Here is a 27,959-nt window from a genome sequence, read left to right on the forward strand (position 1 = left end):
GGGAGGAGAAAAAGGGCTGTCATGAGACACCGACAAACACACAGCCACAATGCATCATCTTCACAGCCTTGAGTCCTCTGGAGATGAGAGATTTGCACTCACCAGCTTTCTGCACCTGCAGCTCTCTTTTGGCCTGCTCCAGAATGGATTTGATAGCCTCATCTGAACCTGCCTCTGGGGTGCGGACGCGGGCGGTAATGTTACCTGGAAGGAGAGAAAGAGGTAAAAGGGAAGAGGTGAAAAATCTCATCAGAATAAAAAGCAGAGCAGGTAAAGAGAACAATAACAGAGCCTATAAGGACATCAGGTAATTACACCATAGCACAGCACAAAGAACAACATTCCCAACACTGAGCTACAAGGCAACTATACTGAAGGGACTGCTGTAATTTCTCTAGTCCCTTTGGAGCTCACACATGCATACATGCTATAGGGATTGTATAGTAAACACTCCCTAAATACACATGCTGGCTTTTCCTTTGACGCAGGTCACTGTAACTGTGCAGTTACCTTCAAGGCACATTTATATCTGCGTGCTTGCCCGAAAAATTAATAAACGCCACACACACACACTCACACACACGCGCACACCATAGATACAATTCACCCCGACACAAACATGCCACACAGACAGAACGTGCTAGAATCTCTGTGTGTGAAGGGGACAGACCTGTGTGTGAAGCTGTATTGGAGAGGGCTCTCCGCTTCGGAACATCCTGAAACATTCGGCTAAGCTGGGGCTGGCCTGAGCCCTCTGTTAAAAACAATATACCACACACTATGTTACAGCACTTGTGTGTTCCTTTTCTTTTTTTAAAGCTAGACTATATGGTGCCCTTTAATGCTCTGCAAATATATGGAATGCATTGTACTTCCATCCAAAGCACATTATAGTACCATAAATGCATTGATCTTCAGCATCTGTGGCCCCAGTAGGAATCAGACCTCTACCTCTAACAGGAATATTAAACCACTACTAAAATAGAGTAGTGTGGAATAAAATATTTAAAAGTATGTATTAAACAGGAGCATACTGCAGCCTTATTTTTAACAGTGTCTAGAACTAGGTGGTAGACTTTTTGTGTACCACTGAGACCACCTTCAATCAGAAATGTCCTGATGCGTTAACAAAAGCAGGCCCAAGCTAATCGAATATACCCGTAGTTAACAGTACCCCTGCCTTCCTCCTAGTTCACACCGATCAATACTATTGACGTGTGAAAGGTTTCTGTATTGACCACGATAGCTAAGAGAGGCTCTTGGGATCAGTGCGTGACTAGGAACTCACTCAAACACACAGGTGTGGCACAGGATGGGAGTTAGGAAAGAGAAAGAAAAATAAAAAGCTAGTCCATATTGACAAGCTAATCAATGGCTCTGTGCAGGGCTGTTCACATACACACACATGCTAGAGACACACACACACACACACACACACACTCACCCACACACGCACAGACACACTGAAGATGCACAAACTCACCTCTTTGCCGTCCCTGGATGCTGCGCAGCGCTAGGATGTTCTGCTCATCGGCGAGGAACTGCCTCATCTTGTGGAAAGGCTCCTTCCCTCGGATGGTTAGCTTGTTCCACGGCTTTGGTCTGGCCAGGATTTCGCTGACCGAACCCTGGGACAGTCCCAGCACATAGTGGCCGAACACACGCTGACCAATGTTGTGCTTGATCAGTTGCTCTTTCACCTGTCGGGCAATCTCTGCTGTGTCCATGTCTTCCCCATCCAAAACGCTTCCTGTGGTAGCATCAGAGTGGCTGGGTGATGGGGACGGGGCGCTGCCAGCAGTGCTACTCCCATTAACGGGAGCCATGTCTGGGCTGGCTGGAGGCGGCTGTGGGCTGCTGGCTGCCAGAGGGATAGCAGCAGACCCAGAGCCAGGGGTGGAGGTAGGGATGGAGCTGAGGGTTGGAGTGAACGGGGTGAACAGTAGGGCCCCACTGGGGATTCCAGACGACTCCTGCAAGGCTTTGGAGTAGAAGGTCTGGAGCAGCTGCCGCTGGATCAAGGAGTTCAAAGCCATCTTACCACCCACCAGAGGGAACACAGGGGAGTAGAAGTCCTGTCCAATGCCCGTAGGAGTGAAAGGGTGCGTTTCGCTGCTGCTGGTGGTGGTGGTGGCAGTGTTGAGGGGATCCGTATAAGTGCGAGACAGGGGGAGCTGGGAGGAGGAAGGAAGAGAGGGAGGGGGAGGAGGGGGTGAAGAAGAGGGGTCGCTGGGCATGGTCTCCTCCTTCGGTGTGGACTCTTCTGTCCCTTTTTGACCGGCTGTCCCTACAAGAAAGGTCAAACACACCATGCATTATGGGGGAGTCAACAAAAAAGGGGTTCCAAAAAGAGAGAGAAAAAAAAATAAACAAAAGTTGAAAGTTATCTTAATCAAGTCTTTTTCCAAATTAGTGAACTTTGTTTTCCTTTTTTGCCAACCCCCCCAGACAAAATGCCCATGCATTTGTGATTTCAACCTTTCTTGTAAGCCACAGCCTGGAAGAAAAAAGGACAACAAAACAATTGACACTGTGCCACTTAGGCAGATTAGCTTGGCCCAGGGCTCAGTCTCTCTCTCTCGCAGGCAAAGTGGAAGTAACTGGACAAAATGATGTCCACAGATAGCCAATACACCATGTGGGTCCTCCTCCATGCTGCTGCAGTGAGTTCCTAAACACTGCATTATTCCATTATTCCATTGTGGACGCAGTACCACAGTCTTTAGTTCATAAAAAAATACATCCAGGAAAAATAAATAAATAAATAAATAATGGCTGAACAGAAAAAAAGATGCACCAAAAACAGACTGCACAGCTCTGCTGGCTCTGAGTAAAGGCCTAATTTCACTTTTTTTCCCCCCAAATAGAAAACTTGGTCTGATTCAATTTGTACATTCACCAAAACAAATATAGATAGAAACTATATTCTTTTTAGTATTCTAACTACTAGAATCCATCTTGATGATAAGTGCTTCGAGAAATATTATTCTAATGCATAACCATTGAGACTTAACATGATTGAATAAGACAGTAAGCTCCTCTTACTGTGAATGTTAATCAATTCAAAGCTATTCAGCTATTCAAGCCTAAAGCCATGACATTTCAAACCCATAAACACTGTTGCAGAGGGCAGGAGTCCTGATGTAGGGGGCATAGTATGGTGTCCTCATTTTTTTTGTACTGCAATTTTGTTACTGTTCAGGTTGACCTCCTGCTGAGGTATTCAAAGACGCCACAGATGCTGTCCTTTCTTCTCCATGAGGACTTAAGCAACAACATTTCTGTTACATTTGCATTTTCAAACCATTTTCGTTTTGCAAGTCATTCCAATAACATGTGTAAGTGATTAAGTATTCTCAGAGAAAAATAATCTATATGCATTTATGTCCACATGCATATCTATACAGTCTCTACATTGCTATCCCTGCACAGTCTTACCTGCAGCTGAGCCCTCATCTAGCCTCTCATGAACACTAGACTCAACCTCTAAGGGGCTTTTTTTCCCACTTTTGTTATGACTGAAGGTTTTGTGAAGGTGGAGCCGGGTCTGACCAATGTTGATGAACCCAGCCCTTACTAAAACCTTACATTTCAGGCAGACTTACCGCTGAGCTCAGTGTTGGAGATACGCTGAGCGGCGCTCTCAGATTGCAGACTACGGTTCCTCTCCAGCAGCAGCACCTCCAGAGGTTTGGATGAATCCTGAATGAGTGAAAGAGGGGCAGGTGGAGAAATAGCACAGAAATAGAACAGAAATGAAAGATTTTATGTCTCTGCCTACCTCTTTAAATGTACATTTCTACTATTATAAAATTGTATAATCTTGTTTCATCAATAACTTAATTATTGTATGAGGTACATTGCTACACACAGCTCCCGTCTGTAAAGATTGTCACTGTAACTTTTACCTGCACAGAGTCAGAAGTTCCAAACTCCATAGACTTGAGGATACTGAGGATATAGAGAGAAAAAAAGAGAGGAAAAAAAACAATTTATTTCTACATTTAAACACCCCACAAAGACACACAAACCCGCATTCACACATATAACTATGCTGTGGCATACTGGCTTTTTATTTCTGTCTCTTTAAGGACAAAGAAAGGATAGACGGGCAGTGAGAGAGAGAGACAGAGAGGCACACACACAATATAAAGCTGCAGACATACAAGCTTCACCTTCATAAGGGCACTCAATTGAGTTACACATCTTAAATGAAGACACGCATCTTGTTTAACATCATTTAAGACATCAAATGCATGCAATAAATAGATCTGTGCTGGACACACACACACACACACACACACACACACACACACACACACACACACACACACACACACACACACACACACACACACACACACACACACACACACACACACACACACACACACACACACACACACACACACACACACACACACACACACACTTTTTCTGTGTTTGCTCCTCACCTCAACTCCTTCTTCACCTCCTCATAGTCCGCTTGCTTCTGCAGTTTTTCCTCCAGTTCCTTGAGATTACAAAGAGATGAAATAGCATGAAAAATAGATGAAATAATAAAAGCAATCCTTGGATCTTTAAATGTCATGCACTGATTTCAGTGATTTAACTCTGATTAAAGAAGATGTTACATGTGAGAATATAGTTACAGGTGTGACCAGAATACACAACAAAGCAACACAAATAAGATGAAGACAGAAAATAGACAGAAATAGTCCTATTAAGAAGATTAATGGCTAAAATTGTACAAAATAAATTAAAAAACTGCAGCAACATATTCTGTTGGTACCTTGAGAACGGCAGTCTTGCTGCTGAGCTGCTGCTCCAGCTGTGTGATCTGGGAGCTGGTGGTCTCTCGGAGTTTGGTCAGGCTGGCCTGCAGTCTCTGGACGTCCTCCACCAGCTGTGCGGTCTCCCTTTCTTTGGCCCTGAGCTCCGCCTCCAGACTTGAGTGGGATGCCACCTCCACAGCCTGTTCCTGAAGGCCAAATAGGACAACAGTTTAATCCAGGAGCAAACCGAAACCTTACAAGTAATCATTTAACTACCCATCAACAGCACTGCGGAGACGACTGCAATCAGTATTTGTATTCCAGAAAGACGCTGATTATCAGGTCAAACGGTCTGCTCCTTTAGACCAATAGTCAGTAATTCATCAACCAATCACAACCCTGATCAATGAAGCAGATAATTATGTGTAGCAGTCAGTCTCCAAGTTAAAACTAAGTCCTAGATCTGCCAGACAGGTCCATTAAATCAATACAGTTAATCAATGCACCAATTATCTATTGATGCCATGGCAACCTTTCCTTGGAAATCAATAGATTACTCAACAAATCAATGCATTACTGACGACTGACCTTGAAGATTAATGACAACATTGATCAATAAATTGTAGCTTTAATCAGCTGATCACCTTTGACATAAGAAGGCCAAGCTGATCTTTAGCCTATCAATACCTCTTCGTCAGCCGTGCAATGAATGGGTGAAGCTGTGAAATGTCTTACCGTGTCGGGGTCAGCCTTGGTCGGGCTGCCGAGCTGCTGGGATTGGTTACTCAAGGACAGCTGCTCTCTGAGCGACTCCGCCTCTCTCTGAGCTGCTTCTGCTCGCTGGAAGAAGAAGAAGAAGAAGAAGAAGAAGCGCTGAAGGAAAATCCACCAGTGGAGATTCTTATATTGTCAAACATGATTAATCTAATGTTCAATTCAGTGCTGCTGTGTAATGTCTTTTTCTAGTATACAAACTTTCCTTCAATTTGTCTTGAGTTTTCCACTTGAGACCTTATTTTAATACATGTAGACTAACTAAGCAGAGTAAAACCAAGAAAGCAAGAGTTCTCTCTGTTATTAAGTGCCTGCATGCCCTTTATTTAACATATAATATGTCTTTGGAGGATGGAGTCAGTGCAGAGAAGGTTGGTGATAAAACATTAACAATAATTATCATTATCGTGTTCTTCATATTGATATCTTTTTGTAAAATCACCCAGCAGAATCCCTCAATATTGTACCAGAAATAGAACAACTGGGCAAGTCGCGCTCCAAAAAGACACTCAAATTAAAATAATTAAGTTTTCCAGCATAAACAAATATAAACTACTGAGTGGAGGATGGCAGGGAGAAACGCTAAGTAAAAGTATGGCATGACGGCTGAGGGTGGATTTTTCCTTCAAGTAGAGTCTGTGAAAAAATTAAATTAGCCCTGAGAATTGAGATGATACTGGCTGCCTTGTATTTATGGCCAAACTGCCATGCTCCAGTTGGGAATCATCTGCAACACTAGCCAACTTGCCATCATTAGAAGTTACAGGGAGCCGATTCCATAGTGTTCCTAATTGCAACCATATTGAGAGCTGTTATTGACTGTGTGGGTGTTGGACTGCTAGTCGCAAAAGAAAAATCCTGTTTTCCATTTTCTCCTTATAAAAGCGTATAAAAAGTCTGTGACTGAGCTGGAGGCCATGCTGTCATCCTCTGTAAACCTCAAATCAGAAGTGTGAATAGTGTGTGTGTGTGTTTGTGTGTGTGTGTGTGTGGCATTATAGTTGGAGCGCTAACCTTTAGGCTAATATTAACATTACATGCCTATGCTACCCCTTTAGCCACAAATCATACTCTTGGGCTAATAATGAAAGTTAACAACAATGACATTAACAGATACCACAGGAATATTTACAACACAAGGGCAGAGGGCGTGCCAGGGGGCTTATTTCAGCTGGATGGGTTTAGTAGGTGTGTAATAAATGTAAAACAAACAGCAGCCTGCACAGTGATAATGAAGCCATTCTTTGTTCATATTAACTATTTCACTGATTGTGTGCAGATAGGAAGGTTTTTACTTTAAACCGTAAGACTGGTGATGTTCTATATTTTTCTTAAAGTCAACAAATCTTAAGAGAAGACCAAATCCGCCTCAAAATACTTTCTAACTTCCCCAGCTTCAAAACGGGTCATGAATATGTGTACATTTTCTAAAAACTGGGTAAATAATTTCCTAAATGAGCTGGGCAGTGAGGTTTTCAGCTCACATTACAAATCAGATGTAAAGAGTACATTTTTTTAAGAACTATTTTCAGCCGCTACAATGATCGTGTTCATGGTAATGAAGGAAAATTGTCACCAAGTGTGACCATGTGGCTCACTGATATATCTATTTAGAGGATTTTGGACAACAACAGTGCTTTATGGGACAGAGGAATAAGCTGCATCAGGTCTTAGACACATGCAATACTTCTCACAAGTATTAATTAGTGGTTGGTTTTGGCTTTTATGAGACATTTGTTGACAAGGTAAAATATCAAATATCATAAGTCTAATTTTGAAGAAAATTTCCAGCGGTCACATATCTCTTTTTATCCAATATTTAAAAAAAACAAACTAGCTGGTTGAAGCTGATGTGATGGAAAGTTTGCACAATACTAGGTAAAAAAAAAAAACAGGTAAATAAACAGTAAAGAATTTGAGTGGCAGTGGGTTACCTGATTGGCTCTTTCCAGGTCTGTCATCACCATCTCAATCTCATCGGCCCTGAGGAAGACATACAGTTACTACAGAGACAAAACCATAACAGATGATGCTGTGCAATTTACAAGAGACTCGCTGAAAAAAACATCACTCAAATAGAAACAAGGAATGGATAAATGCGGATGATTCCCAGGAAGAAAAGTACACTCTGCACTCATCATGTGTGTGTGTTTGTTCAGAGAGCATGCATTTTAGAGAATGCTGGAGCCATGTCCATTAAGCTACTGTCTAAATTTCACCTTAATCCATTGATTGTGAACTCCATAACCCAAACAGCTTGTATGTGTGTGTGCATACATGTATTTAAGTGTGTGTGTGTGTGTTTCTATGTGTGTGGGTGTGCACATGTAAGCCCCTAAACCCAGGCCACACTAAAACAGAGGGATTACATTAATAGAGCTCTAAGTCCTAATACAGCAGACTAATCTGCTATGAAGCTGTGTGATTGTGTCTGACTAATGGTCTGGATGGAGGCCATGGTTCACCTCTCACTTGCTAGAGGTCAGACAGCAGGAATACATCCCCATGATACCACCTCTCATTGGACTTTGGAAAAATTGTTTAATAATTCTCTTTCATGAGCGACATGTCTACCTGTCACTTTCCTGCAAAGACTGATATCAAAGTAACTTCAGGGACAAGGCTGAAAACAACACTCACCACAGATACACAATGAATTTATTTACATTAAAGTTTAGGTTATAAACCATGAACTCTTTAATTGCCTAAATATGATTACACTCTGTGTTAATTAGTTGCAAGTGTGTGTGTTTGTATGCACTTCACGGTATGGGGGAGGAAATAAAATAAAAAAAATACAATAAACAAATTAATGGAAATGCTGACAAAATTCCACAACTAGTGTTCACTGTCGTGCAAATGCAGTGTGTGTGTGTGTGTGTGTGTGTGTGTGTGTGTGTGTGCACGCGCGCACACATATGTTTATTTAAGACATTATTTACTGATAAAAATACACAAGCGGCACTGAGTGCAAAGATGTGAGAGCGTATGCACACTGCTGTGTCCATTAAGACCTTTTGATTTCACTGCAATCTTTTGATAGGGAACCCAATAACCCACGCTGCTTTTGTATTTGTGTGTCACAGTATGAGAAACAGTGTTATGTCCCATAGGCTTGAGTACTACTGATTTGAATGTGTTTAACAAAACAGACACAGTTGATATTAGGTCAACATTGTGCCACAGGCGATGCAGCAAAAAGAATCAGATGTGGGTGGGAGAGCTTTTCACTCTCCGCTTTTATTCTTTCCCTAACAGTTAAAAGGATCTAGTATGCATTTAACCAACATAATAGTACACTACCTTACCAGCTTTTATCCTGTCTTAAGCTATAGTGTGCGGGACCCGCGTGCACGCTCAATCGAGCTCCCACACACACACAAGCGTAAGGTCAGAGAGCCAACAAGCCAGAAAAGCTTGTAATGGAGAGCGTTTATGGGTAGTAATGCAACCCAAATACACCACCGCTCCTGCTCCAAATGTGATCATTTAATCAAAGTACAGATGCACAAAGTCTTCTTAAATAACCTTTGGATTTGGCTGTATTTGGGAATTATAAAGGCAAAGCTAGAGGCTGAGGGCCAAAGCAGATCACAGGGAAGGGATTTTCTGCATATCCTGATACAGTCAGTCACTGGGCAGGGTAGGAACTGTCCATGGCCGGCCGACGCACCCGTTGGAATTAATTCATCAAACAGTAAAGGGAGAGTCATCTGTAATAGTAAAGCCTGATTTTTTTTTGCCACCAAAACTTAATCTACAAACATCTATATAGCAGCCACAGGGAGGAGCTATAGAGTAGATATACAGCCGCACTGGAAAACGTAACATGCACATGTACATGTACACACTTACACACACACGCTCTCTTTTGTACCATGAAAGCCATTGGGTGCACCCAGTGACATCAGTGAGTACTGTAGGACTTCTGAAACAAGCCCAGAGCCTCTAAGCTCCTACTATATACTTCCTCCATCTCAGACAGGCCTTTTCATCTCTTATCATCTTCTCTCTCTTTCTCCTCAGTCAACCGCCCCTTTTCTTTTTTTTCCACCCTCTGCCTGCTTCTATCCTTTCCCCTCAACCCCGTTCCTTTCCCATTGCCCTCCGCTTTCCTCCTTTCATCTTTCTTCCTTTCCACCTCCCCTCTCTCATCTTTCACCCTCTCTTCCTCGGCCTCTGTCCTCGGTGCCAGCAGGATATTCCCCTGATTTAGATTTTCATTTCCCTCCTCTATCACACTCTTATCCCTTCTTCCTCGCTGTAGCCTCCAGCCCCTGGCTTGCTTTTTGCCCTCCAGCTTTCATCACTCCATTCCTTTTCTTTCCTTAGCCTTCTCCACATTGCATTTTCACAGCGTGTTACCTTGGGGATTTCAAGGAGGCTTAAAAAGAAGCTAGCTGTGAGAGTGTGTCTGTGTGTGTATATTATGCGCCATTTTGTGTGTGTGTGTGTGTGTGTGTGTGTGTGAGAGTGTGTGTATGTGTGTGCTCGAGATGGACACAGGAAAGAAGAGCCTATTGACTGTTGCCTAATTATAACCAATTAAATGTTTTTTTTCCCCCAAAATGGTATCATGCCTTTACACTCAGTAAGAGTACTCACAAGCAAACAGAGGCATGTACACACACACACACATACAAAGCATCCTGTGGGGCTTGAGATCAATATATCATTAATCTTTAACAGGGACTAAATGGGTAAAACGTGGCCAGCCAGACCCTCACAGCGCTAACACAGAGAGGGGGCTACGCTACATCTGCAGCACCTCCCGCTGAAGCTCACACACTCCGGGCACTGCTACATCGACCAAATTCTCAGGGAGTGTGTGTATGTCCCTCTGTGTGTGTTACTGTGTGTATGTTAGTGTGTGTGTGTTAGTGTGTGTTTTAAAAGGCAGATTACCCAAATGCAGCAAGAGGATGGGGGATTTGTCACGCAATGTCCTCCTTAGTGGAAAGTTTAGAGCAAGTGTGTGTGTGTGTGTGTGTGTATGTGCGTATGTGCGTATGTGTCGGTGAGAAAAAGCCTGTGATATGTATGCGTTTGTGCTTCTGCAGTGCCAAAATATATGCAGTCAAAGGGTTAAAAGTTGTGTTCAGCCAAACACTGGCGATTTGCTCAGCCAAGCAGTAAACGGGGGAAGGACTCCAAGGACTGGGAGGGTGCAGGGTTAGAGAGGGTTTGTGTGTGCTTTAAAGCGTTGCATTAAAATTTCAGATCACAGCACGCCACATAGTCAAGGACCCTGACTGCCTCAGGCTCACGAGTGAGTGAGCGAGTGTGTGCATTTGTATGTGAGCGTGTGTGTGGATGTGGGCGGGCATGTGTTTATTAGCTTCTGTAAGCAAATGGGGCCTACTATATGTGTCTTTTCAAAACGTGTTTTCTTCCTACATGAAAGAGGCAGACAAGGATGAAAAAAGGAAGAAGGAAGTGTAAAGAATCGGGAGAAAGTAGAGGAGAGGTGCAATGTAATCATAGGGGGGGAGGGTGGGCTATGAAACCTATTGATTAATGCCATTACACTGCGTGCAATGTCTTCCTGTGGAGTTTTCTCTTACACTCAAAAATGTACAACGAAGGAGATAAAAGACAAAGTGTGGGAGTGAGGGAGGTAGAAAAGAGGGGGAAAAAGTATTGTGCGGAAGAGAAGAGAAGAGGGATCGATCTGTTTTTAACAGCCAATCAATTTAACAACTCTGTTAATGGAGACGGTGAGTTTGGGGCATGTTGAGTGGGGTGAGGGAAACCTTAAAAGCCAAGTTGATACACTGGCGTACTTTGTGAACAGGGTGTATGCAGGGTGCTCTTGACCGTATTATAAAAAGGTCCTGTATTCAAAGAAAGAGTTCATGTTTTAACTAATCACTTAAACAACATTACAGGATTTGTTTTTCTTCTCAGAATTTTGGGGTATTTTCTGAATATGGTTCGGTTGTGGTACTGGATGCTCGAGTGGTTCTGGTTCTTACTACAAACCCGAGGGAACGAGGAGTGTGAATGTCATAAAGTGCCACTTCTTGGTGTGGAGTGCTGACATGGAAAAGCTTCTGTTCTCATCCCCGCCACCACTATAAGATCAATAATGATAGATGCCCACAGCTCTAGTAATTGAAGCCACCTTATCTTACAGGTCCTGTTAGAAGGCTGTGTGGCTTTAAGTCTGACATCTCAAAGTGACCCTCATCGGCCTCGCTTCTCTGTCATGACCCTGATGAATCAGAGAGTGCTTTAACCTACACTACGAGGAAATCTCTATTTTTGTGCTCGCTGTGGCTGCAGAATGCATTACAATCCCTGTCAGTATTTACAGTGTGAGGGTAATGCTGGGATTTGGAGGCTGCTGAGCGTTGTGGGAGACAATCCAGCTGTTAGGAGAGCAGGGGGGAGTTTCCAGGCAAGGAGATTCACTAAGCAGGATGATTATGTCAGGAACAGACTATGGAGGAGCCAGAAGGGAGAAGTCACCCACAAAACACACACATAGATCAACGAGACACATACTTCGCTGTGGACTCCTCGTCATACTTTGTCTTCAAATCAAAGAGCTCGGCCTGAGTTGTTTCAAGTGCTGTAAAAGAGGGGAGGTGGTGTCAGTTTACCCATTACAACAGTTTTGAAATAAATGTTCTGTAATTTTGTTAACAATACATTTTTAAAAAAAGCCATTTTATTGGAGCATTAAACAGTTCCCTGGTCTGTACAGACTAAGTAGGCTGGTACCTGTCTGAAGGGACTGGGCCTTATGTTCGGCCTCTTCCAACCTTGAGGACATGGAGTCTTGGCTCTCCTGGAGTTTCCTACAGAGGCAGACAGAAGGTAAGAAACAAGAAAGCAGGGAGCAGAAAAGTCACACATAGAGATACTGAGTCAGTAAATCTTGGGTTCACACTTTGTGGCAACTGCAACTATTCTCTATTTTCCCACCATTTCTGAAGTGTTTTCCCCACTAAAATCCTCCCAACACAACCCACTCCTCATTAAGCAGCCCTATTAGGCAGGAATGTCTGGCCACTGGGGCACACAGCACTGGGGGGGGGGGGGGGGGGGGGGGGGGGGAGACAGAGAGAGAGAGAGGGAGAGAGGGAGAGAGGGAGAGAGAGAGAGAGAGAGAGAGAGTTGAGTAAGAAGGGGGAGGGGGCTAGAGAAACCACAAGGATAAAATAGATTCATTCTTAGCATATAAAAAGTTGGGCTCTGCTGAGAAATTGCCACTGCGTGTAAAAACATCAATAATCTAGCACAAAGACGGTCTTTATGGCACTCTTTGATGCCCCCCTTCTCCGCCAATCTGTCTCTCCTGTCATCTCTATTTTTCTGCCCTCTACTTCATCCTTTCATCTCTCTCGCTCTCCCTCCTTCCCTCGCTCCTTGCAGGGTAAAATGTATCAGAGGTGCCATCCATTTACTGCCCCTCTCAGACACAGGAAGTCAGCTCTCTGCAGACAGGAAGGGGCCTATAAAACACTGACGTACAGGAAATACAGTTGGACAATTGATCTTCTACTGTACATTTGAAAGGGGCAAAGAGCGTCAACAGGGCTTTGCACAGTAAACATTATGATTGACACTTAAGGAAATATCATCTTTTTGTGTGTGTGTGTGTGTGTGTGTGTGTGCATGTAATTTGACACACACACACACAACTCTTATAGGTTCTCAGCTTTTTAAGGGAAGATTTGTATCAATATGATCACTAATAATGATTCTTTACAAAGTGCTTAAATTGTAAGTTTGATGTTTGTAGAAAATCAGCAGCATTTGTTTACAATGTTTGGTATCTTGAAACTAAAGCAGGGCGTTACTAACTGTTACTAAGTAAACTAAGTAGCTGACAGACAAAGTTGATTAAAAAAATACATGATTAACCACAAATGAGGACATCGCTTCATGTGTAAACAAATGAACTGCCACAGTGGAAACATGGGAGAATATTTTCCACTCTACTTTTCCACTCTCTCTCTCTCTCTCTCTTTTTTATTTTAAAAAAGGGACATATGTAGCCTTCCATGTTCTTCTTTAGTTTTTTCGGTGATGGAGAAATGAGTCACCATCAGTTAAGATTACAGCTGAAATCTGTAATAGGTTTGAGTTAATACATCATTATTATATCTGCATGGAGGAGTCTCAGGCACTAAAAACTACCCATTAACAAGGTTGGAGGCGCTCTTCATACTGTGCCGTTGAGCACTTTTACTGACATACTGAATTTAATATGTTGCTTTGGAGTCTAGTATTTCATTTCCTACTTAAGATTACATTTTTAAATTTGATACATCCACCCTAGCCTTTACCTCCTGCTCACCCACAGTGAAAATATGCTGCCTCTTTAAGCCCTGAGGCTGCACCAGCTAATCATACGAGTGCTCATCATTTTGACTCTTCACATATGTTTATTTATCCCTTTAATTCAAAATAGGAGCACATAGTTATCCAGGATAACTACACTTAAGAGTGGCAGGTTGACTCTCCATCTGCACTTGAAAAACTAAACTGAACGTGAATTCACAAGATAATTTGAACTGGCTACCATCATATTACTGGAATAATGTAGGAGGAAAGGAGCACAAGTCTGTTGTTAAGTGAAACTGTATTATGGCTGGCCGCATCTGAGGCAATTAGTTTAATTGTCTTTATGTTGAATGGGCTCCTTCCTGAGAAAGGACAGTATCACAGTGACTCTTAAGGCATTCAAGTCTTTGTGAAAGGTGATTTAATTTCAGTAGTCAGAATCATTTTTTTATGTTCCTAAAATATCTGGCAGCAATTCGGAGTTTATTTATTACTGCCACAAGCTTCCCGTGTGACTGGAAATCACACACTTTAAAATGCACACTTGGAAATGGGTTTATGAAGGAAGTAGCCCATTAAATCGAAAAGAATTATAAAGCTATATTCAACTATCCTAAAATAAAATAACACCTACACTATGTGTAGCTTTTGTTATTGTAGTTATTTGGGGGTCCATTTAGTTCCACGTTCGGAAACAGAAGAGGCCTGTAGGGGCAATGAGTCCAAACAAAATGGCTGAAATATATCTTGGTGAAGACAGAAAATAGCAGTCTGAGGTGCTGATTCCGATCAAAGAAAGAATGGCAAGCACCCACATGACAAAAAATGCTGGCATTGTCTTTTATGTAGGTTATTTTCCATTCCTGCATTCATCTGCAGGAGGGAGGCAATGTGGGGGGAAGCAATAAGCAACAATTTGTTGATTAAACTGATAACTACTAAATAAAGTCCCAGGACTATTAGCTAAACAGAAATGATTAAGTCGTGAATAGCTCTGCTAAATAAAGTCAAAAAACTTAATCCTTATCGTTCAAAGATTAGAATCGCAACAGTTCTGCATGAGGGCAAAATGACCTGAAGTTTTAAAATGGCAAAATAATGCAGAGGTTTTTACTTGAGAAACACACACGCACACGCGCACACACGCACACGCACGCACACACACACACACACACACACACACACACACACACACACACACACCTCTCCTTCTCTGCATAGTCGTTGTGTAGCTGGAGCTGCTTTTCTTGCGCCAGGTTCTCAGCTTGATTCTTCAGAGACTGTTCGTACTCACGGATCTTCTCCTTCAAGGCCTTAATGGTCACCTCTGGAGAAGGCATTGAGACAAAAGGAAGGAAGAGTTAAAATGTGTAATTAGCAGAAACGTATAGAAAACAGACCACAGAGCCGTCCTACTTGTGATATATGGCAGCGATGACGATAATGTTTTCGGCTGGGTATTTGACCTTTGCTTAAGGAACTGTGTTTCATATCCCGCATTCTTCCTCTGTCAGCACAGGCGGAGGGACTTGGCCCTTATGGCTCCCGCCTAATCTTTACATCCACCACTGGTATAGAATATTCAACATTCGCCAACGGTAGATATGCTGTATTCATTAGGACTGCATTAGTGCTGAAACTCCATAACCTGCTGACGGCTAAGCTCTGTATGGGGCAGCCTGAAATAAATCTAACACATAACTGGGGTAATAAATAGGCCTCTGTCCGTGTATGTATGTGTGTGTGTGTGTGTGTGTTTCTCAGAGAAAGATATAAGTGAGTGAGACAATGATAAAGAGCATTGCTGCTTGCTGCCTTTGACTGAGGGCTCTTAGCACTTTGTGGGCGTGTGTGTGTGCGTGTGATTTAAACTCCAGTCTCACTGCTCTGACACATAATCAATAGAGGAGAGTCCCCTCAGAGCCCTCTTACCCCTTAACTGCTTAACTGAACTTTAAACATTTAGGTTGCAGGGATCAATGGCCCCTGCTCTCTTTATATGTGTGTGGGTGTACGCGCGCGTGTGTGCAAGTGTGCAGGCGGGTCCATGTGTGTGTTTAACAGGAGTGGGAGTTCCACAGTGTGTTTTGGGGTTTAAATATCCCCCATCTATTGAGGCGGTAAGGAGGGATAAAGGATGAGGGAACAGGAAAATCAATGGCAGAATGGAACCCTGCCGCTATCGAGCTGTTCCAATTAACTCTCACTGAGGAAAGGGGGGATTCCAAAACATTCCCCGCTCGCTCGCTCACTCCTCCTTTTCGACTGAAATTACACCACTTTTATTACTCCTTCTCACTCATCTCTCTGCCTTTGTCAGTTTTTCCATCTTTCTTTACCCCGAGGTAGCCTGTCGTTTTTTATTCATGACACTGGGCCTCATGGTTTTTTTTTCTCTCCCCTGAAAACCTATTTGAAAATGTAAAACCTTGTACATTTTTTGTGTTTTTTAAAAATTCATGAGGCATTAAAATATGTTCAAAATGTGGCCTCTCACTTTTAAAAAGGGTCTTCTAAATATGTTCTGCTGACCCTTTCATATCATCAATAGGCAGACAACTTGTGGAATCTCAACATTTTAGTTAGAAAATAATAATACATTTTCTCAGTTTCACACTAAATATTGTGAAATTTCTCACATGAACATTTTCATGTTACGCATTTTTTACTGTCAACCATCTTTACTATTATCAGTGCAGTTAAAAAGCAGTTAAAGTGGTACACAAACTGCCAGTTCCTTGTCATCATGCTGTAGAGTCACATTACTTCCAAATTTAAACACTGATCAACTAAAACCATCTTCCTGTTCATACTTGGACTCTATGTCACTGAGTAGCTTTTCTCTTTTCACCATCTCAGTTTTTGTTTTAGTGACAAACATTAACTCTGTACACTTAATGGTTCTAACTACCGCAATGGGATGCTGGATTGAGACTACACAACTCATTACGTGCGATTATCTATGATTAACTGTGTAGCCCCACATCTGTGCCTCTCCGGAAGTCCTAAATGTGTGTGTGTCTGCATGTATCCAGGCTCTAACCTTGGTTCTTGACCTCTGCAAACTCTTTGTTGTAGTCCTCCAGTGTCTCTCGAAGTTTGGTGTTCTCTGTCTCAATGTCGTGCATCCTCTGGAGCTTCAGCTGCAGCTGCTGAGCCAGCTCGAGCACAGGTACAGGATCTGGCAGAAGACAACACACCACGTTAACACAGCGCAAAGCAGATTACACAAACAAGGGCGTCGATGTGGCGTGGGGAGCTAGGAATAAACGCATTCAAGGCCCTGTGAGAGCAAGCGTTTGCCCTGGTGAAGTGTCCTTGAGCAAGGCAATGAATCTATAACAACACCAGGCGCGCTGTTCTGGAGCTGACCCTGACCTTTGCTCTCCCTAAGGAGAACAACGAGTGCCAGCAAGGACCAAAAAATATCACAATTGCTTGAAATATTATGATACGGTACTTTGTACAGTCACTGATGCATCAGACTGCTGCGGACTCCAGGTTGACTGTATCTGTATATGTGAAATAGGCCATCGTTTTTCAACCGGGGGTCTGCAGATCCTTGTTGGTCCATGGTGTAATAACAAAGGCTCGATGAAATAATAAAATATATTAAAAACATCTCACGGTCTTTACAAACCTACTGTATTTTCTCATTAGTGACCTTTATTCACCTCTACTGACAGGCCTTTATGTCTAATTGCTTTGGAGTATAATTGGTCATATTTACATTATGAAACCTTGTTTTGATCGGCTCCTGTTTGCTCTGTGAAAGTATTACACTATTAATACAAATTCAACGCTTCCTGTATCCATTTCAAAATAAAAGCTCTGTAGTCTTTCAATGGACAGAAACCCTTCATTTCTTAACAAGACATTTTTTGTGAAACATTTGCAGTGTGTTGTGTTAAACTTGTTGACTTGTCGCTTCAGAAAGGCACTTGAACTGTAGCTACAAGCAAACATATGAACACAAAGAGGAAAGCGTAGCGTTAACAATATGTAGAAATTACTCCAACTCCTCAAACAAGTGTCTGTTTTGGACCCTGATCAAACAGACCAGTCCACAGGAAAAGAAAACCAAGACAGAGAGAGCAACAAGAGTCAGAGAGGGATAAATCATGTTCATGTTGATTGTGCTTTTTCATGCAGATATTTTACAATAAAGCAATGAAGGTTTTTCCCTACAATTACGTCAGGGGTCTAGTACCCAAAACAGGTTGACAACCACTGATAATCACTTCATTATCAGCTTATACTGGATTATGGCAGTTGTATAAAATATGTGTATGTTTTAAGATATTTTTAAAAAAAAAGAAAAACAACAAAAAAGCAGCAGTGCAGTGAACTATAGCAATAACTATTGATCCTTGACTTGTATTTTAATTATTTTAAAATTAATATTTCTATTGAAGGTTGTTCAAATTATATATGCCCTAGGTAGGGGCGCTTATCGTGATCCTTGAACAACCAAATTTCCAAACTGGTTGTATATATTGTTCACTAATACTGTTATCAGCTTCCAAACTCCAGTATCAGTCAGGCTCTACTGTAAATACTTACAAAAAGTTTGAGCACTTCACTGATTAGGAAGAAAAGAACAGAACAAAGATTTGGCTTGTTACAACAGTTCACATCACACAACGCAGGAAAGGTCACGGTTAAGTTTTCACATTCTCTATCAACAACACTTTATCCATAAACGCTATTGAATGTTACATTATCAGCCATTGTATCAACAGAGACTATTGCCGGGGTATGAGATAAACTTTGGTTTAGTAGGAGGGGGAAAAAAACTAATGTGTCAACTGCTGACACAGCGAGAGAAATGGATACCCAAAGAGAGACACAGATAGAAACATAGATGAGACAAATGAACAACAGAGATTACTCGGCTATGATCAGTTAAAGTGTTTCCTATGATGCAGCTTGAAAGCAAGAGAAAAAACAGAGAAACATGGGAGCAGACAGATGGACAAAGCAGAGCTGTAGAGTAGGTAAATAAGAGATCAAAGAAACAGAGACAGAAGGAAGAAAGACAACTTTCTGGAGGCATTTTACAAACATCTCTGTGAACACACAGCAGGGTTAACTGTCAGTGTGATGAAGAGAGCCCCGTCAGTCAGGCCAATCACATCTGATTGGTGCTCATGGGTGGCAGACTGGTGACAGGCAGCCAAGAGACGCAGGCGACGCTCATCAGCATGCCAGCTAAAAGAGCAGTTTGTGTATGTGTGTGTCTGTGTCTGTGTGTGTTTATGTGTGTGTTGTACAGATAAGAGGAACTGACAGCTTACAGCTGGGGGTAAGGGCTGTGTGTGTGTGTGTGTGTGTGTGTGTGTGTGTGTGTGTGTGTGTGTGTGTGTGTGTGTGTGTGTGTGTGATGTCTGACGCAGTTAGATATCTTAACTATGCTAATGAGAGATCAGCAGAGAACGATTGGGGAATTTCATGCTGATTTTGTGCTGTCAAGGTGACACACCATGCAGGGCGTAGCGCCTCAGACACATACACACACCTAGACACAAACACACACATATGTTCACTTACAGGGTCTCGCACAAATACACACAAGTACAAACAAACACAGTGTAACATAGCTGTATGCCCTGAATTTGGTCTCCTATCTACGTTGGCGCCCTTGAAAATCAACTTTCTCTCCCTCTTATCAAACCTTTGTCCTTCACATAGGCCCCCCTCCAAATCAACTCTACGGCCTGTTAAAAGCAGTTTGACTTGTGGGCCACTGGTGCTGAATGCTCTTGCCAGACACCTTTAATCTAAAGCAGAGCGCACTGGGCTGACTAACCAGGCCTTCAGCTGATAGAAGACAGAACAAAACACACTGTTTCCTCTTTCAAGACTGCTGCATTAGTCAGGCTGGTCTGTGTCTGCGTGTGTGTGTGCATCAGGCATTACATCATTGTCTCGCTGCAAGTTAAGAATAGACCCGTCAGAGCTGGCGCTGACTTATTGGGAGCAGTACAATCCAAAGATATTACTGTAGGTCTATCCATGTGGGAATATGATGACCTCCTTATGCTATAGATGAACTCAACTCCTAGTTCCAACGTACACGGCCCCATCAGGGCTCCCATACAGCTGAAAACCTCTAACCAGTAACGCTGTAACTGTGTGTGTGTTCTGCAACGCTCTGTGCTGCGTGTCCCTCCTCGGCCTCAGTGTGCTGAACGTGACTGCTCATGTGTGCACTTCGCGGCAGCCAATCACGGCCGCACTTGTCATCCGTATCAGGGCACACCTTCTGTTAAGACCCTCTCTAAAGGCTACACTAGTGGGGATGAGACCTCATGGGGACATATTAAGGCGTCGCACACGCCTGGATGCACAGTGAAGGAGCACCAGAGGGACGGTGTCATGCTTTTTTTCTTCCCCTGTTGGTGCTGTCTGCATGGATAAAGGGGTCTCCTGATAATGTTTTCTGGACTGGGGAGGCATCCGGACCAACACACTGACACACACCAAACATCAAACATAGTCTTACCTGGGACATCGATTATTTTCTTGTAGACGTTCAAGAAGGCGGCCTCTGCTTCTTTACTTCTCTTACTCAAAGCATCAATCTGCAGGGAGAATAAAAAAAACAAAAGAATGTTAATCGTCAGTTACACCAACCACATCTGAGTGTCACATCCACACACTGTAAAAGGTAGGCCTGTTTATTTCCACAGTGAGAGACACAGACTCGTCTACATATCCGTCTATCCTCACTATGTGTCGGTATGTTGCATGCGATCGCGGTTGTCTTGACAGCGCCTCCGTTGGTGTTTCCTTCCCGTGAAGTCGGTTCAGCTGTTCAGCTGATGACGGATGCGTTTCGTTTGCCGCGTGCCCGTGCGTGTCCGTGTCTGTCTGTCCCTCGAGTGAGTGCGCCCAAGTCCGTCAGTCGGTCGGAGTGTGTGCCTGTGTGTGTGTGTGTGTGTGTGTGTGTGTGTGTGTGTGTGTGTGTATGTGTGCGCGCGCCTGTGTGTGTTCGTTTCCCCTCCAGCACGCTGACATCATTAAACAGCTGGCTCAGTCTTTCCAGCCACAGCAGGGGCAGATTATTCAGTCAGCTCTTAGCAGCAATACAGTGTGGATCCATTACTGATGCAGCCATTAACACAAGAGGGCACGGCATGCATTCCATCACCGATATTATTGAAATGGACAGCATTAGAAAGGATCCATAAGAGATTAATTCTAAAATCATACAGGAAGAACTTTTAATACTGTTGTCAATGCTGAACCACGAGGCAAAAAAGCTCTACTATAGTCTGTGTGTCACACTTCAATATGAGAAGCAGACAGAGTAGGCGAAAACGCATCTGAAATCAAGTCTAAATCGAGGGAAACAGATGCCAAATAAAGACATTCAGATGGTGCTACTGTACTGGGCAGAGCTACAGCTGACTACTCTGGCTCACGCACTCAGACTAAACAGCCGTGTGTTTCTCTTCCAACTCCTCCAGCACATTCACTGAGAGAAAAGGAATAAAGACAAAAGCCTATATAAGTCCAAATATAAAGTCTTCACATTCCCAGCCAAGCCAGTAGTATAGTTGATGGGTGGTTTAGGGGTTCTTGCCACTGTAAACAGAGCGGGCTACATGTAATACTGCCTGGGCTCCTATGGGAACCTAATAAATCTCTTCACATGGCTTTGATTCATCTCTAGTTTTTTAGCCGCAAAACATCTGGCCCTGAGTAGGCTGGTGCCAGCACCCCTCCCTCTTTTCCCCCTTTTTATTTCTCTCTGTCTTTCTCTCTCTCGAATTCTCCCTCCTGTCACTTCCATGTTCTCTGACTCATTTTTTTTCTTTCCTCTCAATCTTTTTCAGTGTCTGTCTTTCTCACATGTTTCTCTGTCACACTCGTATCTCTCTGGCGTGCACTGGGCTTCCGTCTCGCCCTCTCTCTCCTCCCTCACATGAGACACTGCTATTAGATCTCATTCTCGCATCAAGCTGCATCATGTACTTTACCCTCTTCATGTGCTGTGTGACATTGAGCATTCAGGATCCTCAACTGCAGGGCCACTAATGGCAGATTACTGATGCTGAGTACTAATACCTCTCACACACCAACACCAAACCTGTTCACCAGCGTCGACATGTGTGTGTATGTGTGTATATATAGATATAAAGTATGTGATCAAAGGTTTCAGAGCACCACAACGCAATCTCATGATAAAGAAGAAACACGCACACAGGCTCACGAACCAACGCAAAAAATGATCTGCCGATGGCAGTGAAGGAAGCCAGCTGCGTGACTGTACAATGACTGGGCCAAGGTCAGTGGTACAGCAGCTTTATATAGCCCAACATGGGAGGCAGGAAATAGACATTTAATGTAGGACACACCCTACAGTTAGAGGCAGGTTAACTGCAGGACCAGAGCCATTAGAAGACCACCCAGGATTTGCAAATACAACCCTGCTGTTCCCAACTGCAGCTCTTTCAACCAATCCCAATGACATCTGCTATTACATGCTCCCCTGCCCCCATCCCACACACACACACACATACACACAGACCAAGCAAAACAAATGAAGTGACACAAATGATTCCTCACCAGTATCAGTAGGTTACCAATGAGAAGTGCTTGCAATTGCAAAAGGTATCCCTGACACATCCACACACACAAACACATACGTACATACGTCAGCACCTTGTGCCACCATCACTCAGCACTGCCTCGCTCCCCTATCTAACCCATAGTGTGTGAAGGGCATCAGGCTGACCTGTGTGTGTGTGTGTGTGTGTGTGTGTGTGTGTGTGTGTGTGTGTGTGTGGCCCCAGTGGAGTCTGATAAGGGGAGGCTATGGGAAGCAGAGACTGAAGCCTTGGATAATGGAAAAGCTTATCTGATCGATGGACCAACAAGGAACACTGAGCATGCAACATACACACACAAACACACGTACACAGACACACACACACACAACACGCGCACATAACCCGTTTACCAAACTGAGGCCTTGTGGAAACAGTACTGTTATTGGTAATAATTATGACCCGAGGGCATCCACCTTTCAATGACAAAGATTAAACAGTACCAAGACCTCCAAGTTCCTGGGCGAAAACTTTTTATTGTTCTGTCTGGATTCTACATTCACTTAGTAAAGATTCAAGCTGCCAGGCAAAATGCTTAAGGATGAGATACTGCGGCGCTTCAACAGGAAGACCCCTCTGCTTTCTGGTGCTGTCTTGTCCTTGATCAAAGGATCGAGGGGTAAGCAAACAAAGCCAGGCTAAAATTACACATTCTCAGAGCCGCTCATGTTGTGGCATGCAAGTGCGCAGAATAGTCGACTGATTGATGGGCTGCTCTAAGACTGGCGCGGGTGTACAGTATTATCTCAATAATCATAAGATAATGTCTTTCTCAGTTCCGCGACCACCCACTATGCGTCTCAGCGTGTTCTGGTGTGCACGCCGTCGAGGTGTGTCAACATGAGGACGGTGGAAACAGCTGACAAAGCCCCAATTATATTGCTGCCGTTTCTATTCTCTAAATAGACTGTGGATCATCAGCAGAACATGGTGGAACCACTATAAATTACAGCATTTTTACATAACCACTGGCTGTGGTTGCTGCTCTAACACAAGAATATGGAAACTAACCCAGTGTTAAACTGTTATATTCTATGGCCAGTAGCAAAGCAGCCCTGTCACTATCTATTCAGATTATTTTGTTTGTGTGTGTGTATATGTGTGTGTGTGTGTGTGTGTGTGTGTGTGTGTGTGTGTGTGTGTGTGTGTGTGTGTGTGTTCGTATGCTAGGGCTGAATGCCCACCAACTCTAACCCCAAATAACGCCCCAGTCTAAACCAGCCGCTTCCACTCCTACCCTCTGACTTTCACATATGGGAGTGAACTGGAAATGCATGACTGCCAGAGAGGAGGAGTCATGATGGAAATAGGCCAAAATGATGGAGGAGGAGATAGAGGGAAAAGGTGGGAGTATGATATAGCACACACACACACACACACACACACACACACACACACAAACACACAGAAGTCACCTCTTATAGGTCAAGGTACATAAAAACTTGAGGCGCACCATTAAATTGAAAGTCAATAAATGTACGAACTAAATGGACTAAAATGTCTCCCGATTCACCTGATCAACAAAAAGCAACAAATAACCCCACCGAATCATGCAGACAAACAAAGTCTGAGGAAATAGCATTTGGTGAGTTGTGACTGGCTAGAGCCGGGGCTTTGTGGTGCCTTTTTTGCAGGATGCAATTTAAACACACCCTCGGGCTACAGGACTTCATGAATAGGACAGAAAATCAAGAGCAGAGCAGAGCGAAGAAAAGAGGGAGAGGAAAGAGGGGAAATTAGATAGTGGCAAGAGAGAAAGAACAGGAGACGGTGGAGAGAAGAGGGGAGAGACGGAGAAGTTAGAGGGAAAGAGAAGACGATTTTAGAGGAAAGACAAAAGCAGGGGGAAAAAAAGGAGAGGAGGGCACAGAAAGAAGGAGCCAGGCCGGTTAACGAACGTCACACCAGCTTTTAAAATACATTTTCCAAAACAAGTGCTTTATCATGTATGTCAATATAAATCCCCAATAACACTCACCTCTCCTTGGAAGCTCTTGAGCAAAGGGGCAACCTGTTTCCGTAAATCCTGAAAAATTAAATAAGGAAGAGGTTAGTGTATGTGTGTGTGAAATGACAATCTTCATTTGAATCCTGAACAGTAAACTTACACAGGAATGTGTGGCAGGCATGTTCAGAAACACTGACAGGTTTTATATTAGCAGAACATGTGATCAAATAAGTCACTCATTGAAATCAAGCAGCGACCAATTTAGCCACTACCAATGAATAATGAGTGGTGCGTGAGTGAGTGATGAACATGAGGGTAGGGAGGAGGCCAGGTTTGTACCCTGAGGTGCTCTGGCGGACTGTGTTTCTCATAAGAACAGGTGCAGCACCACCTGGGCCACCCAGAGGCACCACTAGTGCGTGTGAGACAGGGAGTGAATGAGCCACTGAGTAGGCCTACCGTTAATGCAAATTGTCTCCACGCACCACATTTTTACTATAAAGCAAACGCTTTTCATCCTGTAAGTCCCATTGCATGACTTTCCAGTACGAGTCAGCAGTTTCAGATTAGATAGCCAGTTGAGTATGTATCAGGGGAACATGCAAATCACCATGCTGTTAGCTGAGCCTACATCCTGACAAACTGAACTGGAGCGTACGGTAAAAAGCACAGCAGAATAGGACATTCTGTACAGGAACATTTGATTTGCACAGTTTGTGGACACACACATACTCACAAAACTGCCTAATGAAGATGTGAAGTAGGGCAACAACAGATGTGTGCTCGAGAGAATCTACGCCTTTTAGAAACCTCTGTTTAAAAAGGCCTAACCAATGCTGTGGGGAGTTTTGCATCCCTAACTGACCTGGGACCAGTGTCTGGGGCTGGCCTAATCCCAGGTTGGTCCAGACAGGCCGCTTGTCTGGGGCTGAGGACAGGTCGTGACCTCACTGACCCTGCCCCATTGTTACCTCATCAGGGGTCGTTGTGGCTGTTTGTCTGGGCCAATTCAATATTCCCCTGCTGGGTATAATGACCTCCGCTCCGCCCCTGCCCCCACCTCTTCCACCCCCCCCCTGCTCCGGCTCTCCCTTTCTCACACACACACACCCACCCACACACGATAAGCATGTACACAAAAAAACACAAGAGAAGTGTCAGTTCAATCATTTGCATTAGATTCTGATTATACTCCCAATTTTCCATTTATGGAGCCAGTTTCCTTTCAGTCAGTTTTTAAACTGTGGCTTTAAATTTGTGTAATAATATTTATATATCCACAGACCATAAAAATAGAAATCCCTGTATAATGTAATGCAATCCAGACTAGTAGTGCTGTCATAACCTTTGTTCAAATTATAATGTTCAACTTTTGTTGAGACTGTGTCTGCAAAAAAGAACCGACTCAACAGTACCATCACTTTACACAATAGACTGAGCTGGTGTTGTAATCATCATATTGAGTTTTAAAAGCACAGTGTATTCAATTCTTAATGCTATTTAAGTTCAGATGTTTATCTTATCATCTTGCATTTTTGTAGTTTTAAGTTTTGGGGGTGACTAAATACTGCAGCAACTCTGATGAGCCTGCACAAACACAAACACACACACACACTCTTTTTCCAAAATGCACACTGAACTCACTAAAACAAACACATTCAAATAACATGCAGAGACAAGCTACTGCTTCTGCTGAACCCCTTTGGTCCACTCTTCAGTGCTCAGCCCCCTGCCCCCTCCACTTCCAAAGATTTATGACCATATAACATAACAATGCACACAGACACCATGGTCAATCTGTGTGTGTGTGGGTGTGTGTGTAGTGAAGGGAGTGGAGGGGGCCCGGCAGCAGGAGATGGATGGCTGGTGTGTGAGCTGCCGGCAGACAGCAGACAGGCCAGCCCGAGGAATCCTCCAGGGAGTATGGAACTCCCATTCGCTGTCTGTCTGCCCTGCAGCTAAACACAAACGTGTGTATGTGTATGCGTGCGCACACCAACACACATACACACACGCAAGCAAGCACACCCACACACACATAAGCACACACAAAGTTGTTTTACTACCACTGCCTCTGGCTAGCAATCTTTGGGACATTTTACAACCATTCCCACCCTTGCCTTTATAACAGTGTAGTAGAGGAGTCTTGACTAACTAAAAGGAAATTAAGAACTGGATGAATAATTCAGGCAACTTAGGAAGCACAGTGAGATGTAGTCTCAAAAAAAATTTTCAACAGTGTGTCAGTCCTAATGAATTATGAAAACTTTGTTTTCACGCTGCATTTCTTTGCACTACTTTCAAATGCTACAAAAGTCTGTGTGTGTGTGTGTGTGTGTGTATATGTGTGTGTATATGTGTGTGTATATGTGTGTGTATATGTGTGTGTGTGTATGTGTATGTGTGTGTGTGTGTGTGTGTGTGTGTGTGTGTGTGTATGTGTGTATGTGTGTTATTATGCAGACCATGAGTGCAATTCACGCCGAGTACAGCTCAGCAGACTAGACACAGTCAACGTGGGCCGGTCTCCTGGTTGTTGAATAATGGATCAGAGACGGACTCCCGCTCAGCCTAATGCAGTCTGATCTGATGTGACTGTGATCTCCGCTGACTGGTGCGGACCACAGAGAGCTGACAGCCTGCTCTATAGACTGGTCAACCACACGCAGCCACGCACGAGACGGAAAAACACAGCTCCGCAAACAAGACGATCGGGGCATTTCTAATCAAGTGTGGGCCATCACGCGTTATGAGGCAGCCTGTTTGGTAGGCAGTCGTGATGCTTATGCGCTTCCAAACGCCAGGAGTTTTTAGGGCTGATTCCTATTGAGCCTGTTACAGCCCTGTAATGAATCCTGTCGCTCGTCTGGCCTGGCTCAGATTCCTCCTCCACATACCAGGGAGATGCCAGGGGCCACACAGACGCCAGAGGAGCCTTCCTAAATCACAGCCTTGTTACACTGATGAATGTGTGTGTCCTGTTCTGTGATCTAGGCTATCTGCCTCTGTGTGTTTGTGTGTGTGCGCCTCTGCTTCTCAGCATGTTTTCTTTGTGTGCATGTCTCACTCTGCCTCTGTGTGTGTCTGTGTGTGTGTGTGTGTGTGTGTGTGTGTGTGTGTCTCTCTCTCTCTCTCTCGCCTCCCTGTGTGTGCTGCTAGTTATGTGGTTATACTTGAAAATGAGATTAGAGATGAATGTGTAGGGTGAAGTGAAATTAGCGTCTTTTGTATGAAGGTACGGTTTCCTCTGGTGTATATCCGTCTGCACCGGGTGGGCTACACGCTCAAGTCAATAGTCACAATCCTCATCCTGTGGTAACTATAATAGGCCTACTGTCAACTCCGTGGAGAGTTGACAATTTTCTATCCACCGTCTACTCCATTCATACATAATTCATACTACCATCAATAATTCACCATGGTGACATTACCAATAATAACACAACAATACTTTGTTTTCGCTGTGTGGTTTAAAACGAGTTGCCTTGGTAACAGAGATGAAACAAATAATCCCAGGAGGAGTGAAGGGAACACAGGAACAGGACAGAATTC

At 43.6% G+C, this 27,959-nt stretch overlaps 1 protein-coding gene across 3 annotated transcripts in view; it reads right to left on the reverse strand.

Moving 5' to 3' along the window:
* Positions 1–27,959, reverse strand: part of cux1b (cut-like homeobox 1b) — a 62,574-nt gene that overhangs the window by 14,994 nt on the left and 19,621 nt on the right. For 2 of the 3 annotated variants that reach the window (XM_053320729.1, XM_053320728.1), the window contains exons 3-16: positions 24,438–24,485; positions 20,350–20,428; positions 16,888–17,025; positions 15,048–15,171; positions 12,276–12,352; positions 12,057–12,123; positions 7,484–7,532; positions 5,511–5,615; positions 4,793–4,981; positions 4,455–4,513; positions 3,909–3,951; positions 3,606–3,702; positions 1,484–2,287; positions 103–204 (exon numbers count right to left, since the gene is read on the reverse strand). In XM_053320729.1, the coding sequence (XP_053176704.1) occupies positions 103–204; positions 1,484–2,287; positions 3,606–3,702; positions 3,909–3,951; positions 4,455–4,513; positions 4,793–4,981; positions 5,511–5,615; positions 7,484–7,532; positions 12,057–12,123; positions 12,276–12,352; positions 15,048–15,171; positions 16,888–17,025; positions 20,350–20,428; positions 24,438–24,485 (1,981 nt within the window). The remainder of the gene's footprint in view (positions 1–102; positions 205–1,483; positions 2,288–3,605; positions 3,703–3,908; positions 3,952–4,454; positions 4,514–4,792; positions 4,982–5,510; positions 5,616–7,483; positions 7,533–12,056; positions 12,124–12,275; positions 12,353–15,047; positions 15,172–16,887; positions 17,026–20,349; positions 20,429–24,437; positions 24,486–27,959) is intronic. The other variant, XM_053320730.1, reaches the window with a different exon arrangement.

The sequence above is a fragment of the Scomber japonicus genome, chromosome 6, assembly GCF_027409825.1.
Source record: "Scomber japonicus isolate fScoJap1 chromosome 6, fScoJap1.pri, whole genome shotgun sequence".
NCBI lineage: Eukaryota > Metazoa > Chordata > Actinopteri > Scombriformes > Scombridae > Scomber > Scomber japonicus.